This window comes from Mustela nivalis (assembly GCF_964662115.1).
Source record: "Mustela nivalis genome assembly, chromosome: 2".
In the NCBI taxonomy this organism is placed as follows: domain Eukaryota; kingdom Metazoa; phylum Chordata; class Mammalia; order Carnivora; family Mustelidae; genus Mustela; species Mustela nivalis.
Genome location: NC_139021.1, coordinates 42883739 through 42902744, shown reverse-complemented (window position 1 = coordinate 42902744; position 19006 = coordinate 42883739). Strand labels below are relative to the sequence as shown.

The 19006-nt window shown below is 42.7% G+C and overlaps 1 protein-coding gene across 1 annotated transcript in view; it reads right to left on the bottom strand.

Annotated features, from left to right (window-relative positions):
* RUNX1T1 (RUNX1 partner transcriptional co-repressor 1) overlaps window positions 1-11310 on the bottom strand; it is a 130213-nt gene extending 118903 nt beyond the window's left edge. Inside the window, 2 exon segments of the mRNA XM_082719647.1 lie at window positions 11032-11056; window positions 11058-11310. Of these exon segments, the coding sequence (XP_082575773.1) occupies window positions 11032-11056; window positions 11058-11153 (121 nt within the window). The 5' untranslated portion in view covers window positions 11154-11310.
* Between the last annotated feature and the right edge of the window lie 7696 nt (window positions 11311-19006).

The window sequence follows — 19006 nt, the reverse complement described above, 5'->3', positions numbered from 1 at the left end:
GTTTTGTTTTTGTGTTTTGATGACTGAAACTTACAAGCCAGACTATAGCAGCAATAAATTGTACATTCTATGATAAGAGAACACAATGAAAGGGGCATCAAACAGGACCAGACCATCCATTAAGTATCTGTTGGATGAAGGCAATGGAGCAGGAGCATCCAGACACAAGAGAACATCCTACAGGGGGTTTCTAGAGGAGGGGCGGGCGGTTCCAGAGTGGTCAAGTCCAAGTCTAAGAATAAGCAAGATCTTATTAATGGTTATACTCCATACATATCACCTCGTGGAATTCTAACAACAGCCTTATGAGGTCATGCCAGGATTATCCAGAGGAGAATTATTTCCAGCTGAACAGGGGGAGTAGAAGAAGGTTCAACAAGTAGTACAGTACTTGAGAGGAGAGTTAGGCCCCTTCCCTTCCACACTCCACACTGCCTTTGGCAGGGAAGACAGAAGCATCACTTTGCCCCGCCCCCCCGCAAAGGGCAGAGTCCCAGAACCAGTCAGTTCCAGCCTGATGCTGTAAAGTCTCTAACTTTACAGTGAGTGAAACAGGTACATACAAGATTTGCACAAACGCTCAGGGGACCAAGGGGTCATACAAGTCTCCTTCCAACCACCAAGGCCCAGCCCCCACTTTCTTCCCCAAAATAAATACTATGATCAGATGCTTGCACCTATCTTCACAAGTAGAAGTGTATGCATATTTTTCTAGACAAATGTAGCATACTGTACACATTGTTCTGCTCCCTGCTTCTCCCATATCACCATATATCTCAGGAATAATTTCACATCAACACATATAAATCGCTCTCCTTCTTTAAACACTACAGATGGATTTTTATGCTGAGGTCCTTTTTTGACTGCCTATGATTAATTCTTATCAAGCACAATGGACAACAGAGGAAAATAGTCTTAAAACATTCCATTCTGACAGATTTTATAACAAAACCACAAACTCCAGATTTGGTTAAAGTTCAAAAAATAAAAACAGAAAAAAAAAAGTGGGAGGTTTGGGGGTCACCTGAGTGGCTCAGTCAGAGAGGCCTCTGACTCTGATTCAGATTTCAGCTCAGGTCATGATCTCAGGGTCCTGAGATGAAGCAAGCATCGGGCTTTCTGTTAGTCCAGGGAGTTTGTTTTCTCCCTCTCTCTAAATAATTAATTAAATCTTTAAAGAAAAAAAACAAAAAGATTCTCACCCTCTCCTTCTGCCCCGCCCAATCAATCAATCAATCAAGTGAAAAAGAACCACCAGTGTTTTTCCAAATTAAATGAAACTGGACAAAACAAGGTGAAATACCCTGAAATAATACTATTTAAATGAAGCAGACCTAAAAGTCCCCAAACTGGTACATTTTTGTTGTTGTTTCTGATTCTGGGACATCCTGGTTTATAAGCACACATGAGCTCTTTCATTAACTCCTCCTGACTCCTGACTCTGTTCTCTGCCTTCTCTCCTCTACATAACGTTAGGACTGAATGAAATTTCATAAATTATCCTGTAAATAAAACTTCAGTGTCTAAAAAATGTAAAATAGGTAGGCTGCTCCGGTAGAAAGTTAAGGGTCAGACCCAGCCCACCTGACCACTTTTTATTCCCCCCACCCTGGCCCAGAGGTACCTACAAAAAAGGATGGAATCTCAGAACAGGTCAAAATTCTACGCAAGAAGCAAAAGCACATAAGGGAGCCACGTCCCAGAGAGAGCAATAAAAATCCTCAATGCAACAGCTACTCTTTAAAGAACACCTACCACTTGACAGCCCTATCACCATATTCCAAAAGTAGCTACAGACCACAGGAATCCCTGGTGCAGGGATGTACAAACAGGCCCTGAGACCTCTTTCTGGAGTCACATGAGACTCTGAGTCTATGTGGAGTAGGGAAGCTGCTCCTGAAACATCCAAAGTGATTCTAAATTCTGGCAAGCTAGGGGTGCCTGGGTGGATCAGTGGGTCTTTAAGCATCTTGATTTCTACTTGGGTCCTCATCTCAGGGTAGTGGGACAGAACTTGACATCAGGCTCAGCGCTCAGTAGGGAGTCTGCTTGAGATTCTCTCTCTGCCCCTCCCCATGTGAGCTCACCTGTTCTCTCTCTCTCTCTCTCTCTCTCTCTCAAACACATAAACAAATCTTTTAAAAATAACTTAAATATTCTGGCAAGCCAAGTGCATTGGACACACAATCCAAGTTGTCAACTCTGCTTCCCTAAACTCACCCCCGTATCCAAGTTCTAATTATTATTCCTCCGCAATGCATCTTACATCTGCCTCTTCCTTGCCCTCCTGCAAACCCAATCCTGGTCATTCTGAAGCAGGAGCTAAAGTCTAAGCTGCAGCCATAAGCTTCCTGCTTGGCCTTGGCCTCCAGTCGCCCCCCATTCCCACCCATCTGACTGAGCACAATCAAACCAGCTCTCAAGAAACAGGACTTCAGGGACGCCTGGGTGGCTCAGTTGGTTGGACAACTTCCTTCGGCTCAGGTCATGATCCTGGAGTCCCGGGATCGAGTCCCACATCGGGTTCTCAGCTCCATGGGGAGTCTGCTTCTCCCTCTGACCTTCTCCTCGCTCATGCTCTCTCACTGTCTCTCTCTCAAATAAATAAATAAAAATCTTTAAAAAAAAAAAAAAGAAAGAAAGAAACAGGACTTCAATTGGGTCCATGGTTTCCCCTTGTCTAGCACACCTTTTTTTTGTTGTTTTTATTTTGGATTTATTGAGATCTATTTCACCATGGCATCTTTCGTCCAAAAGAAGCCTAGCTAGGAAATCTAATATATAAAAGCTATTTGTCATTAAAGCAGAACTATTCTGGTTTCCCAGTGCCAATGAAAGTTGAGAGCCCAGGCCAGGCACCCTTCATGCCCAGTCTCACCCTGAGGGGTCCTATAGGACACAGTTTTAAAAAACTTCTGGCTTCCTCAGAAGATAAAGCTTAAATCAAAATGCTTTGTATTCAAGACACTTAGGTACTTTCTGCTTATTTGCCAATAATCACCCATGGGTCCTCTTCGATACAGCCACATTCTTCAATTTACTCTCTCTCCAACCCCACTCACTCCACCCCTATAGTCCTCCAAAAGCCCCTTCCACATCTGGCTTTCTGCATCCACATTCCTACTTTATAACTGCCCACAAGCCCAAACAATAACTTTACTTTGATAAATCCTGTCTTAAGACAAGCTGAAATTACCACTCACTCCCCACTCTAAAATCTCATTTACTATACCATTTAATCAGTTAAGCCATTAAGCCTCCCAAACTTATGTAGCAATTTTGCTCGTCCTGAGTGGGTTTATCATTCAGTGGGAATTAAGTACACACTGAATTACATGTATACCCATTAAACATATACAGTATACGTGTATGCAAACCTGCCTAGTCTGCGTCTCTGTCTTAACACGAGGCTTTACACATAGTAGGCATTCATTAAATATTAATGAATTTATTAACTTACTTCTGATGGACAGCCACGAGTAAATATTTTTTTCTTTCAGATATTCAAAAAAGGGTCATTACTAGGACTATCCCAAAAGCATACACTTTTCTTAAAAATAGGAAAATTAGGTTTAATGGGTTGTTCATTTTACTGTTCTTCATTTATATTTTTCCCTGATATTTTAAACCCGCTCCCTCTAGCCAACACAAAGCTTGCTTTGGACAACTCAGTGGAGATTGATTACATTTACCTTCCATTTAAACCTGAACAGACCTACCTATCCTTATTTAAACAAAGGGATGAGAATTCATTGTCCACGTTTGTTTCCCATCAGCGGTCAAATGTGGATCTCATCTCTAAAGAAATCTAGCTAGAGAGGAGAGTGAAAACGTGTGACAGGTAGGCAAAGGGGTTAGATGGGAGAGAATACTTGAGTGACACATGATAAAAGTTATAGAATCCTAATAGTCACTTAAAAAGAACACTTTCACGGGAAAGAAGGATTACTAAGTCAGTCTGATAAACACCACAGTTCCAGTCCCAATATCATCTGCTGTTCTTCCCAGCTGTGTTTGCTCATCACTGTGTACATAACATATGCATAGATTCAGAAAATAAACTAGCAGTCTTTCATGACCTGTCTTACAGTTCACATCTTCCCAGATCTTGAGGTTAGGGGAAGGAGTACAGTACAGCGAGTTTTAACCACAGAGGCCAACCCACTTTCTAAGACTTTGTCTTTATAGCACAACTTGGACCATGCTTATGACATCCACTGGGGGATGACTTTCCAACCATTGATACTCTGCCATGGGACATGCATTTGAAATGCTCTTGGCAATGCCACTGCTCTGGTTCCCTACCCCCAACTCCACACCAGCATCTGTAGGTACCATTCCCTGCTTTCCTAGTATGTCTCAGACCTCCTCCTTGAGTATCACCAGGGGTGCTCTCCAAAATGTCTAGTGGAAGGGACTTCCCAAGCACTCTTTAGAACAGCACTGTACAGCTAGTTTCCTCCCCAAGTGCTCGGCCCACCGCCTCTAGCTCATCACTGCTCTGGCGTTGTTTCCTCTCATGTGATTAGTGCCCACCTAGCTCTTGAGCTTCTTCAGACAAGCTGCCATTACATCTCATGGGAATCTCTCTGAATTCGCCGATACAACAGTCAATCCAGTCAATTTGGGTACCAACTAAGAGTTTACCGCCTACATACTTTGAAGACATTCTCCTTGGTGGCAACAAACAAACAGAAACCACTTCAGTCTGGCCTCTCACTGAACCTTGAATGCCAATGCACAAATCTTCTACAACCTATGAAGCAACAGTAGTTCCTGTGGCTTCCATTTCTAATGACAGATGAAAATAGCAATACTTCCAAGTCCTGCCAATTGCAGATAGTCCTAGTAAACAGAAGAAGTTCCTACTGCCATCCTAGATGATGCCAAGGTGCTCTCTTGGTCAAATCAGAAGTATAAGAATGCCATAGCCTCTAAGTTCTAAGAAAGTCCAGATCTAGTCATTATTAACAATTTCACAAATTAAGATTAAACTTCCCATAATGCCTAAAATGTGTACAAACTAAAGTAGGAAATCAAAGTGTTACTGGTAATAACTGGGTTTTAAAACCAATAGCAAACTATGTCTTCAGACGATGCCACAGGACAATTTCAGTCTTTCTTACTTAAGAACTGATCCCTCACCAAACAATAATGTGTTTTTGTTCATTTAAATACTGAACTGTTCATTTAAATAACTAACTGTTACTTACCAGGTTCTCTCCAAAAAATGGTTTAAAGAGGCCACTTTCTAAATTTCCAAGTGACTTGGGTCCAAACCTTTAGACGACGGGCTACAGCAAATGCCCAGGAAGCACAACCAATCACCGCCAAGCGTTAGCTTCCAGCCCCTCACTCCTGCCCCCAAGCATCAAGTTTATCTTGTCCAGTAGCCATGAGGTGAAAGCATAAAAGCTATCTTCCTTGAGCAAAACCTGAAATCCTCAGTTCCTTCTCACTGTAGAAACAGACTCATGCCTTCTTCATTCACCTTTTAAAAGGCCCAGTAATAACTAAAATTTCAGACAGTCACCAGGATGTTCACCAGGATGGCTGTGGGAAAAAAGGCCTCCCTGTTCCCAATGCCACTTCTTTACAGTGGAGAAGAGTAAGGAGATAATGATGTTCTATATGGTCCTTCTCCCCAGCCATATTGGAGATCAGGAGCACCCCACCCCCCCACCCCCCTCCACCCCCAGAAATTAAAAATTCAGGATTTTTTTTTTCATTCACCTAACCGTGGAAAATTCTTGAAAGCCTACTTCCAGCATCACACATAGACTCAGACATGTGAGAGATGAGAAGCCTAAGGGTCCCTGAAATCTGCCCTTCATTTCACTTCTGAAGAATTCACCTAAGGGGTGGCACTCATCCCAGGCCACACAGCAAAACAGGGACTGAACTGGAAAGGGAACCCCAGTTTACCCATTACTCAGAGAAACACGTGCACACACGCGCGCGCACACACACACACACACACACACACCATGTCCTTCTTTTTACATTATGTAATTACACCTGCAAGCTCCAAACGGTGTGGAATCCCTCTCCTCTTAAGAAATGACCAGGAAGTTGGCCTTGGCTGGACTGGGAGACGCAGATGATCAACTGAGATTAGGGACACTAGGCAGAAGACAACTCGAGAGTGCCGAGTGAGATCAACAAAGGAACAGTCTGATACCTCATGGCTTCGGTGTAGTGCGGGAAGGTGGTGTTCGGAGGAGGGAACAGAATTTAGTAATGGAAAAGATGGAAAAGCCTGGATTAGGAGGTATTGAGGGATACAAACTGGCATACTCTTGGGCGTGTCCAAGGATGGCTGTCAGGCAAGGGCAGAAGAAAACAATGGATGTATGGCTGATGGCTGCTAAGGAGAATATTTAAACAAGGTAGGTATTCAGAAAATATGCTTCTAATTATCAAACTCGGGAACAAAGCAGGTGATTAAATTGGGGACACAGGGCGATCTCAGCTTTCCATATTGAGGCAAAAGGCCAAGCCAGAAGATCAACTACAGCCAGTCTCTGAAATGAAGTTTTAAGCTGCTTTATAATTTGCTTAGAAATCAGTGATGCCAATACATGTGAGGGTAGACCCCAGGCTCATAGTAGGTCTCCAATATCTGTCAGTTCCTCCTCTCTCTCCCAAGACCAACAACTAGGGGGCAGCCCTTGAAAGCCCAGAGCACCCTCAGAAGTGGTCTAAGACCCAGCTGTTAAAAGATTAATGAATCTAGTCAATCACATTCCCTAAGGCACTTGGAGATGCTGAGATTGCAGGACAAATGGGAAATTTTTACATTTGTGTGCTCATTCAACAAGATCTATATTCTCAAGGCCCTAGTCACCCAAAGGGTGATTTGCCTTAGAGAGCCTGACCAATATGAAATCTATAAAATGAATGCCTGCTTGATTCCCTCATGGGCTGCATTATAAGGTAACCTCAATTAGAACTATCGAAGCAGGGGAATTTTTAAAAGTTGATCTCTTGCAGTCCGTGAAAAAGGTTAGTGGCTCTCAGCAGCACTGACAATCTTAACCTTCTTCACAGGAGGGTCTCGTGCCTTAAACCTCAACCGTGGGGCATTACTGCATCAGTGGTTCTCATGTCAGAGCCTGGACATCACTTTCTGAAGCAGGCACATTTTGAAAAGAGTCGCAAGAGGCTTCCCCCCAACTCCCATTGGTGCCTTATAAAGTTCTGAGGCTTCAATGCTGCATGTGGCTCCAGCACAAAACAACTCACTAGAAGATCACATCCCAAAATGATGGGCCTGTGTCTGTGAAATAAACTTTTCTTACACCGATCTGTGATTCAGCGCCATTTCTTGAAAGTGGCAAAGTACTTGGTGCTGTACCAGGGAATCCACCCACGTGGCTGCCCGGGTCTCTGAAAGATATGCCAGCACAATATGCTACAATTTGGCTTCAAACTGGAAATTACGTTGCTTAAAAGCATTATTCGTTGGCTGATTACAGACACAGATCACAGGTACACACACACAGTACTGTTCTTCAAACCACTACTTCTTTTCAGTTGTTGGTGCAGAAGAAACATCGCATTTGTTAATATCCATCCTCCTCCTGTGTCCCAATGTCTGTCTCCCCCTTAACCCATTTTGGAGATACTCTGAGTTTAGCTGTGAAGAGTGTGTCTGGCCATTCAAGTGTAAAGCCACAAAGCTACAAAGCCTCCAATTGATCCTAAGCAGTGATCACGTCTCAACCTGGACAAATTACTATAGCCACAAGTCAACCCACTAGCAATTGTGGATAGAGTCAATATTGAACCTGATCCAAATTTCATCAGTCTTCCTTCTCCCTTAATTCTCTATGCCCAGTTTTACATGGATAGCAATGCCATTCATTTTCTTATTAAAAGGATGAAGTATTATCTGTATTATGATTATTTAAGATGTGTTAGAGTTTTCTTCTTCCTTAATACTAGATGATTTACAAAGAACTTGTCTTTCCTAGAAAGGTCACTAGTAAAATGCATCCAATTTTTCTCTAATGTGGTGCTTTCCCTGTCCATAAAACTTATTTGATTAGCAGTACTATAGAAGCTAAAGCTTTTGTATGCAGGCACTCAAGCATAATTTAATCATTTTATTTAAGCATGAAAAAAATTATTCTGAAAGCCCTGTTAGGTAAAATATCCCTGATTAGTTTAAACTTACATTTGCAGGTATATTAAAGGTAAAATAAATCACAGGATGCTTACTATGCAATAGAATAGTGTTAACTTTGTTATAATAGTCAGCAGTAAGTTAAAAATTGTAGTATTAGAGGATGCAAGGAATAGCTATCTCATTTTAAATAACTATATTTAAACAGATTATTTAAAAATAAATTTTGCTTTGTGCGAACCCTTTTTATATTACCAGGATTGTCACCTATGGAAACCTCTTTCATAGTCAAACAAGATGAGGTCCTAATTGCATAATACCATTTATCTGCTGAGGATAAAAGTGCCAACAAATGAAAATGCACATTAAGCAAGAGATTGTCAGAATAGAAAATTGTCTTTTTTTTAAATTTTTTTATTTTTTTTGTTTTTTTGTTTTTAAATAACCCACTCACACTAACAAAAGACTGCAGTAGCTTCCAAATTATAGGCTGTTATTTTTAGTGGAAGTAGTTCAATATTCATATTGGAGCAGATGTAGCAGTTTAACAAAACAGCTCTTCAAATCCTGCACAAATTGAAAACAGGAAAACTGATTGCATTTTCTCTTATCACTTTCCTTTTCTGAATTGACACTTTTGGCCTTCTGAAAATTTACACATGGCTTTCATCTCAACAGCACCTGCTGATCAAATAGAAACCTAACATTTTCATGAAAATGGTATAAAGGACTAGTTTTGTTCTAAACACTGCAAAGGGCATCAGTTGCCTACTTGATGGCAACAATTGCTGTGTATAAAGCATATTCATCATAGGTTTATATTTTCATTAAACTTTTAAAAAAAATATGTTAAGTCCCTTCTGGTTTTCTTCCCATACTCACTTTTGTATGACTCAAATTTCTTTGACTCAATTCTCCCTAATACTTAGCTGTATTATGCAAAGACTATGTAAAATGTACAAAAGGGAAGATTACACTAAGAAGATAAGGACAATACTTACTATCTTCTCTGTCTCTGCTTGGAATATACACATGTTTATTTTGACATATTACTGTCTATGCATATCTATGGGCATAAAATACATACATCCCATCTTCATTTTCCAACCACCAAAAGCAAACAAGAAACACAAAAGTCAAAGTCAGGCTCTATTTTTGGAAGGGGCCTTACACATTCTTTTTATCAGAGACAGCTTCAGCAGGTGCTTTAATGTTTGAGTACCCCGAACTGGGAAAGAACAGGTCTCACCCAAGCACAAGCTGGCAAACACCTAAATGATGTGACCAACCACTCCCTATAGACACCACCGGAGGAGGTAAAGGGAAATCTTGAAAATGGGTATTCTTATAAGTACCACGTGCAAGATTAATAGCTAGGATGCTTCTCAGATTTTTCAATAAAAGTGCTCCCCATATTTCTCTGTAACATCCAATTCTGGGTAAAATTAAAGGTGTTCCTAAGACGTGCTACCTGTCAGTTTCTTAGCCAAAAGAGCTCTGCCCCTTCTGAAGGATTCCAGGCTGTCCGTTCCCATTCTGCCTGGGTGATAAGGTAACCTGAAGGCAGAAATGACATACAGTAATATATGTGCCACTCTGACCAGTTGGTCTGTGAATTTCAGTGTTTCATCACGCTCACTGAGGCAACAGCAAACCTGAAATGTCAATATGTTCAGTCAATGGAAGTGAAATAATGGGACTCTATTGTCTTACCCAATCGATCTGCCGCTGTCAACAAGGAAACATGCCCCCCCCCCAGGCTTTAAACAAATTTTAATTAGGCTTTTAGTTACTGGATCCTATTTACCTATGGAAACACCTACCTCGATGATGTGTACGAGGCAAACAATATTTTTTTTCACTTTTATCCCTTTAAAAAACATTACAAAGTTGACACTATAATTCTTAGAAATACACTCATGAGTCAATAAAACATTTCTTTTTACTCTTCTTTTTTTAAAAACCCACTCCAAGGGGAAAAAATTCCGTGTCTCAAGTCTAAAACACAATCTACCTGACGGCGTCAGAATGACTTTTTTTTTTCTCTAAACCATGTTGAAACCGTACTATCAAATCGATTAGCTGCATATTAAAAGTAGTCTACATTTGCTTTTCTCACTCATTCATGGACCACCGCTAGCATCAGTTCAACACCCATTCAAAACAAGTCACACAAAACCCAACACCGATGATCAATTCCAAAAGCCACTACCCTTTCTGCTCAGTGTATCAATCCTAAACACAAGGGGGTAAATGAAACTCCTGTTAAAATAAGGGAGATGGTGCTGAGAAGGGCAGGGGGTGGGGGGTAAAGAGGAAAGAAGATGTTTCCGTCATTCAATTTCCCCTAAGTTCTATGGCCCTTCCCTGCTGCACCAGGAGAGAGACAAGCTCACCTTAAAATAAAAATTAAAATAAACTAATCAAGTTGTTAAGCAGCTTCTTCTCTCCCCCTCTTCATCTAAAGGCTTCAGCGTTCAGTCAATAAATAATCTATTGTTCCCCCTTTATCGAGTCTCTTTAAACCTATTCAGACTGGCAAAACTAAACCCAATTAAAGATAAGGCCCTCCAGTAATCTCACCTCGGTGAGTCCTGTCTGGATAGCAGAGGTGATGGGAGATAGCGTCCAGGCCAGGACTGATGCCTCCTTCTCACCCCGCACAACAAAAGGCAGATTTCTCTTTCTCCCTCTGCTAATCTTTAAATGTAAATTCTCTCCGCCCGCTAAGAGGAGCGACAGATAACATGTTACATCTTCACTTCTCCTGGTCTTATCGACTTCTGAATCGTTTGGAAAGGGAGAGAGGGAAAGAGAAAAGCAGCTTCCCCGCTCCCCCCACTCCCCCCTCCCCACCCCTCCTTCCTCCCCGCTCGCCTCCCCTCCCCGTTCACGGAGATTACCTTCTGGCAAAGGAGCGCAGGAGAGGCGGCCGCAGCCGAGGCGGCACCCAGACCGCGGCTTTGTATTCATTAAACACACATCGGAGCTTATCAGAAGTAAAAGGCTTGTCAGGATGGCACATTGTGTGTGAGTGAGTGCGTGAGCGCAGGAGGGAGAGGAGAGAAGCCAACGTGCATCAGGGTGATTACAATATCAGCAGGGCCCAGATGGAGGCAGGAAAATAAACAGAGGGTGCGTGTGAGACGGAGCGCGAGAGGGAGGAAAAGTGGGAGAGAGAGAGGGAGAGAGGGAGAGGGAAGAGGCACAGGCTGGAGGGAAGAAACCGAAAGGGATGGTGGAGGTGGGGGCTCGGGCCCCAGGATGGGGGCAGCAAGTGGGCGCGAGGGACCCCAAAGGGGGCGGAGGGTGACAGCCGGGGGGTTTGCTTATATCCCCCAAACTGCCCCTCCTCCAAGAAAAGGGAAGGAATCCGGACTAGCCAACTGCATTTCCCTGTTCCAGGGCCAGACTGAACATTTTGGAGGTCCTGTCAAGGTCAGAAGGGATCAAGAGCTCCCTTTTTGGCAGAGCATAACAATGAGACATTCACCATCTCACCTCCAGCCCAATTGCCACAATTTGCAAAACAAACCTATTTGAGCCCTCACAGCTGTTAAGCAGCCTTCCAGACCAACCACGAGTGGAAGTTCTTGTCCCTCTCTTCCTTGGCCCCAATACCCCAAAATTCCACCCCCCCCCCCAACCCACACCAACAGACAGAAAATCTCTTGCCCTGGGCTTGAGAGTGTCCCAGCAGAAGACTTGTGCTGCCAGCATCACGGTGATAAGAAGGACCACTTGTGATTGGTAGCTACAGGTTACTCCTAGACACCTGCTCCACCTCCAGAAATTGTGTGGGGGGAGGGGGTTCCCTATGTGTACATCTGAGAGTCTATTTTGGAGGTGGGAATTTGAAATTGAGGCAATCAATCTCGGCCTGAGCTGCTTCACAGCTCCTCACCCACCCAGCGCCCAAGAATCAATCAGAAAACAAGCAAGGGCTAATGCTCCTCCGTCAGACCAGAGTTCATCCTCCACCCCATCAGGGTCAGAAGGGAGATACACCTGAGTAGTCCCATGGGAACCCCTTTTCACTTTTAAATACGCCCATCAGACAATCTGAACATCTGATCAGATCCTTAATGGAGTGCAGATAATGCAGCAAAGAAGGTTATTTTATTGGGGGAAGGGGAAGTATTTGGTTGTGTTGCATTTCAAGGCACTGAAGCTTGGTTAAGGAGCTCTCATGCAGTATGAAGAGCAAGTTCAGAACGAAGTAGCCAATAAACTGCATAACTGTTGATGACATACATTGTAGCCCCAGCTGCAGTGACACTCTGGGTTATAACACAGTGTATGCATAGGTCTTAGTTAAGGGACAAAATGGTAGAGGAGAGGGAACGTAAGGCTAGTTAATAGAGAAAAAGAAAAGGGAGAGTCTCTTAAAGGCAAATTTGATGAGAGGCATTGTTTAATCGAGCACCCCCCTCCAAAACACTTAACCAAAAAACATCTGCATGGGTGGGGAGGCCCACCAGCCCCAGCCCCATGCTCCTATGCCTAGAGGAGAATTCAGAAATATTTGATAGGTAAGACAGAGTGAAAATAAGCTGGACCTAGGTGGGGGAAGGGCATGTGTGAAAAATCTTGTCATGCAATGAATGTCAGATAAAAAGGGGTCTGCCACAATCCTCCAGTAATCCAATAACATGGAAAACCTCATGGTATCACTGAGACGAGAACAAGGTAATATTTTTCCATAAATCTTCAAAAAGTGGCCAGGTTCAATAGAGAGAGAGGGGTGCAAGGGTAGGAAGTAAGCCATTTGGCAGGGCACATTACAACATCAAGTGAACTTTAAATGGGTGAAAATCGGCCATTCTAACATGTTTTAAATTTAATAACGGATTTCTGGAGTATCATTTTAGCTCTCATAAAAGCTCACCTTTCACCTTTTCTCTAGCTGTTATAGAAAACTGCATTCAGAATAACCAGATGCAATCACACATACCTTTCTCTTTATTACATTTCAGTTAGATCAATTTGGACAGACACTACATGTAAATGCCTGTAAATCCAACACAACTCGAGGAAGAAAAAAATACAACTTACAAATGCTTACTGATTTTTCCATTACATGCTCTTTGGGGGGAAAAAACGCTATTTAAAAAAACAAAACAATGCACTACTACTTTCAAACCCAGAAAAGGTTTACATTTTCTTTTAAAAGCATTCAAACATTAAAGGCATGAAGAAAACTGTGCAAAAGCTAATCTGTCAATGTTCTTATTTTATAAAAGCACAGTATTTCTATTACTACCTTGTTTGTTCATTGACTTTTGGCTCACAGTTCTAGAAAAGATCAACCAATTCTCAAATGGGAAGAATCCATGACTCTCTTCCAAAGCAAACACTTTGCTGCAAAGCTTTCAATTTAAAAAAAAAAAAAGCGCAATATAATAATCAAGAAGTATAATCACAGAATAAGTGTACAACAGAAAGTGGTTTCTATAATCACAGCTGTCTTAAAGTCCAAGCTGGAGACTAGAAATCTTAATTTCAACTAGTTCTTTTCTTAATAATAGGTTACCTTCCTATAAAAGCAAGAAGTCCATCTGCCCCTGGCAGATAAGTTTTGAAGCATTAATTCAGATAAAAATCTAGCATTTTCTTTCTTTCTTTGAGTATGTGAATTCTAGTGTGCTATAATGTGAGAATTCCAACATATGACCATTATGGCATAATATCTCATTGCTCAGCTTGTCATTATTTCATTTGTAATTCTTATGTTAATTATGTTCATAATTACTATAAACAGATGTGGTAGACATTCATGTGACCTTTTATTGCAGAATGCATTCCTCACTCGTTTTGCTTTAATTTCTCATGGACATGAAACTGAAATGCACAAAAAAAGAAAAAAGCTTTCTAATTTTCTCATGTTTTATGTGCCTAAGTTAAAACAAAACCTACCTTCTACTTCATCTGTATTTTAAAATATTAGAATATTCTTAACATTTAAGCTGCTTTACAGCACATTTTTCAATTGCACACTGAACCTCACTGCTGCTCACTAAATTGTAGCTATGGATGCCAAACAAAGGCTAGCATCCATGTCTAAGTTGTTGGTCTCTCTCTCTTTTTTTTTTTTAATATCAAAGGTTAATGCAGCAGAATTGTGCTTCAAAACCAAGTGCCTAACAGCTACACACCGATTTATTCACTCATAACTCAACCATCACCCTCTTTACATAAAACACATTTACAATAAAATCAGTATGGATTTCATTAGCTGAAAACCTTCTCGAATTTCATTTCTTTGGCCCTAATCTATAATTAGTGTGGACAGACAGGTGCAAACCCTTCTCTTCTACAGATGGCTACTGGAAATGGTGCAAAGTAGCTCCTTCTGTTTAAACAACACAGAGATAACCTGCTCTGTCTTATCACTTACAATTACCTCCATTAAACTGAACTAATGTTTGCTTTAATAAAATGTTCACTGTTCTTTAAACATTATTTAGGAACCCTTATATTAATGGCTATAAAAAAGTGAAGTTGGAAGGTGTCTCTTTTGGTAACAATAACTTATTCTGGATAAAATGTTCTAAATGATGGATAATACCAGGTTCACAAAGCTGCTTTAGTAGATTTAACATTTGTTCATTATTCTGGGGTCAAATATGATATTTTTAAATAAATGGGGTCAAATATGGTATGTTTAAAAGGCACTTTGGAGACAATTTACCAAGTGTCGGCAGGAGGGGCTTTTTACAAGTTTAGAAAAATGGAAGGTTTAATTTTTTTCTGGTAGATTTTAACTTGTTAGTATAGAACTCCTAAAGTCCTAGACTGCTTTCAAAGGATATTTATGTTCATTTCATTTTATGTATTTAACTTCTGATAGATTAACCTGAAAGTTGCAGGAGTTCATTATTTTTAAGCCACATTTAAAAAATTAACTATGAATGTAAGTGCACTCTGAAAGCACATGGTTAAAAATTACTTCACTCCACAATAAATAACTTCTATAAAGCCAGAGATCACTTCTCCCTGCTTCTGCTATCAATAAAATCTGTGGATCACTACATGAATAAGGTGCCCATAAAACAAAGAACTTTGAAATGCCCAAACAGCAACAAATAAATAGCTTTTCTCACTGAACTTACATAACTTACAGTAACAGACTCCAGTAAAATGCAACTGACTCGTTTTTTTTCACATGCAAATCCTGCAGGTGCCAATTTTTCAGACTGCTTTGCTATGAAGAGCTATGTTGCCTGCATAAAACCTCAATGAAGAAGGCTTTGCATTCAGTGCCTGTCAGCTGATGTTCATATCAAAGAAGTGAGAAACAGGATTTGACAGTGAAGAATGTCCTAAACTGACAACCACTGGCCAGCATTCCTATTGGAAGCATTTCTTTCTCGTGATCCCTTTTCAATGTATTAAAAAAAAAAAAAAAAAAAAAAAAAGCAAGTCTTTTTTTGGGGGGGTGGGCTAGGCTTCTATTTTCCAATAAAATAAATGATAATGGCACCTTACATTTGTGTACTTCCTTGCAGTTCTGAAGTGCTCTTTTATCTGCGAACACTAACACCCTCGATGGGAGAGCTCATCATCAAATACTAGCATCAGACCAGTATTTCCACTGTTCTTCAGGACAGAAAAATTGTAAAAATATTTAAAAGCTGTACTCCTATAGCTGCAACACACTCCCTACTACTCTCTTCAGCAACTTGCAACCAAATAGAGCAGTCTGCATTGTATTGCAAGTATAATGCTTCTTCTTAGGAAGCTCCTTGAAGAATCATTTTGAAAACCAAACTAACAGCAAATATTAGTGGGTCACGGAGACTAGGTCTACAAAGGAAAATATCATTTCAAAGACTTCTGGTCTGCTTTGAGTTGTCTAAACATTAAGGACAAAATAGACCATCCCCCCTCCCCCCCCCACAGTGCTTCTATTAGGTATGAGCTGGACACTGGAGAAGGTACATACTCAAATTCTCCCACTCAATATTTAGCTTTTCAAATAAAGTGCTGTCTAAACGGTTTACAACAAAAATTATTAATGCTTAAACAAAGACTTTTAATATAAAGTTCTTCTCTTAGTATAAATCTTAGATAAAGTCAGTGTTTAATATGCACCCAGAATGAGCCAGATTCCTGGGTTATTGGGTTGGAATTTTCTCTTTTGAAAGAATAAACTAAAGAAATATCAAATGTGAAATACAGTACAAGTAAAGCAACGACAGGCTTCAACTTCCTCAGCATCCATCCTGGCTGCAAGAAAAGCCTGGGTCAAAGTAAGATTCCCTGATGAATCCTGGGTGAGACTGTCAGACCTCCCTTAGAAAACAACAATTGCTAAAAAGAAAGAAAAGCAAAAAAAAAAAAAAAAAAAAAGAGAGAGAGAGAGAGAGAGAAATCACATAGCCCTACCTATGTGATTTGAAAGCACCCATAATGTTAATACTAAATTAGACTTCAAGGATAGAATTATAGATTTGCTTCTGGTTGTCCACATCCCAGCCTGGACATAAACACCCAGGTTGGGGCTATGATGGTTTTAAGAAACAATAGTATTTGTTGACCTTTTCTAAGGAACTGTGTGACAGGAGAAACTGGGCACAACAACAGACTCACATGGTCAAGGCAAAACACTGCAATAAACTAAAAGGAGGCCCCCAACACTAACAAGCCGTTCATCACAGAGAAGCTGGTCAATTTGTATTCTGGTGAGTGTGGACTCACTGGGCACAGACCCAGTTCCACTCCTGTTCTATGCAAAGGGAGGGGTGTGATAATAAAAGCCACTGAGTGCACTTAAAAACCGTACAGATGTTTAAAAGGAGACTAGGAGAGGGAAAAAAAAAAAAAAAGAAAGAAAGAAAGAAAGAAAAGAAAAAACCCTGTAAAACAGATTTCAGTTCACACAGAAGGTAGAAAGAAAATGCTTTGGTCAGCAACGCCACCTTTATCAGGGGATAAATCAATTTGCAGCAGCTGTGGACAGCCATTTATATACAGGCCCTGGGCAGATTAATTAAGGGAAGCGAAGTTAAAAATTCAAGGGGGTTCAGAGTTACATGAAACACATTAAGTTGGCCTGAAGTGGCCTCTCCAGCTCTCCTGGTCTTTACTCCCTTGCCCTGGCCTGGGTGACTGGTCTACAGGACCTCCTCCTCCAGGAATACTAGCTACTCCTTAAAGGGACATCCTGCAGGTTTCCTGAGGAAGCAGCAGACAGGCTTGGGCACGCTGGGATCTGAGGTGCCCAATCTGTGGGGGGGGGGAGGGCTATGCTCTAAAGATTTCTACCCTACGCAGAATCTGCGAAGAATGAGACCAAGGGCTGCAAAGCTCCCCAGTCAAACCCTGAAACTGAAAGGCCTGGGGCGGGGGTGGATCCTATTTTTAGTAACAGTCTTGGTTCACATCCTACTTCCCGACATCGTAGTACTCAAACTTTTCCAAGGGTTGACCGACCTTACAAGAAAAGAAAAAAAAAAGTTTCATAAAATGGATTTAAGCGCTCTGGGCCGACACAACCGTCTTTGCTTAATTAAGGTGCCCCGGCCAGCGTAAGGTCCGCTCCGGCAGAGTGATCTGGGTGCGCCAACCCACCCAGTCCTTTAAGGTTCGCAGAGAGCGGTGGGTGGCGAGGCCCGGGCGCTTTTCCACCCTTGCCCGGGGGCTTCACCGGACGGGCTTCTAGAAAACGAAAGGAATTCCGCTAACGTGGCTCCCCGTCTGGACTGTGCGGGGCAAGAGCTGCAGAGCACAAGGCTCTGCTCCTCGTTCGGGAGCGGCGAGCGTCGAGTCGGGGCCGCAAGGGGAACCTCCAAATAGCAGAGTGGCGAGACCCCGAGCGGAGGTCAGGGCAGGTGCGACGCTGCCCAGCGACCGCCGGCGGTGAAATCCTGAACCCGTCGTGGGTTGGAGAAGCCCGGTCGGGAGACTTCGTGCGCCCTGGTGCTTCCCGCTCGGGGACCCCCAAACGCCCAGGAGTAATGGGGAAAGTTCGCAGGCGGGTGCAGAGTGCCTAGATGCCGCTAAGAAGACCCGGACCTCAGTCGCAGCCGAGTCTACAAGTTAACATTCCGCCTTTCCTGCTCCTAGAGCTAAGTTTTCCACTATCGAAACGTGCCTTTCCCTTTCAGTTAAAAACAAAAAAACCCACGATGCGGGTTTAGGGCCACCTGCCAAACGCACCGTGGGCACGTTGACCGGCTGTTCTGTCGGAGTATAGGGGGTGGGAACTACGCACCATCTTCCTGTTCACATACCGCGATGATGGAGAGGAAAGGGGAAAAAAAATTGTAAAAGACAGCGCGGGGAATCAAGGAGTGAAAACTGCATCCTTAGCTGACCCGTGAAGTTCAGTGTCATCTCATAGTGGAGTCACCCGCGATGTTCCTCTTGGCCCTGGTGCGTAGTCCTACCCTAGTTGAGCGACAAGTACAGCCTGCAGCCTCCCGGCCGGATAACCCGAATGAAGATGACGGTCATCAGAATAATAATTAACAGTAATAGCCGGGGGCTGGTCCCCGCCGCCCGCCCTACGGCCCAGCCCTCCCGCGGGCACTTACACTGCACAGGGCTGGAGAGTCCCACCATCCGCCACGGGCTCCAAGCTGCAAATAAAACTTCCCGTCGTCTCGGCCGGCCCGCGGGGCGAGGGGGCGAGGGCGCGGCGCGCCTTCCCCCGAGAGGCCAGAGTGTCCGCGGCCACTCGCCCACGCGCGCTCACCACGAGGCCGCGGAGTCGCCGGCGGAGCGCCCGCGGCCGCCCGGCGCTGCGCACTGCGAAGCTGCGGTGCAAAAAGCCCGGGGTCGGGGACGCCAGCCAAACGCAGCCTCCACGCAGAACCCAAGACTTGCGGAGCTCCGCTCCCCTCCTCCCGCCTCCCTCCCTCCCTCCGCTTTTCT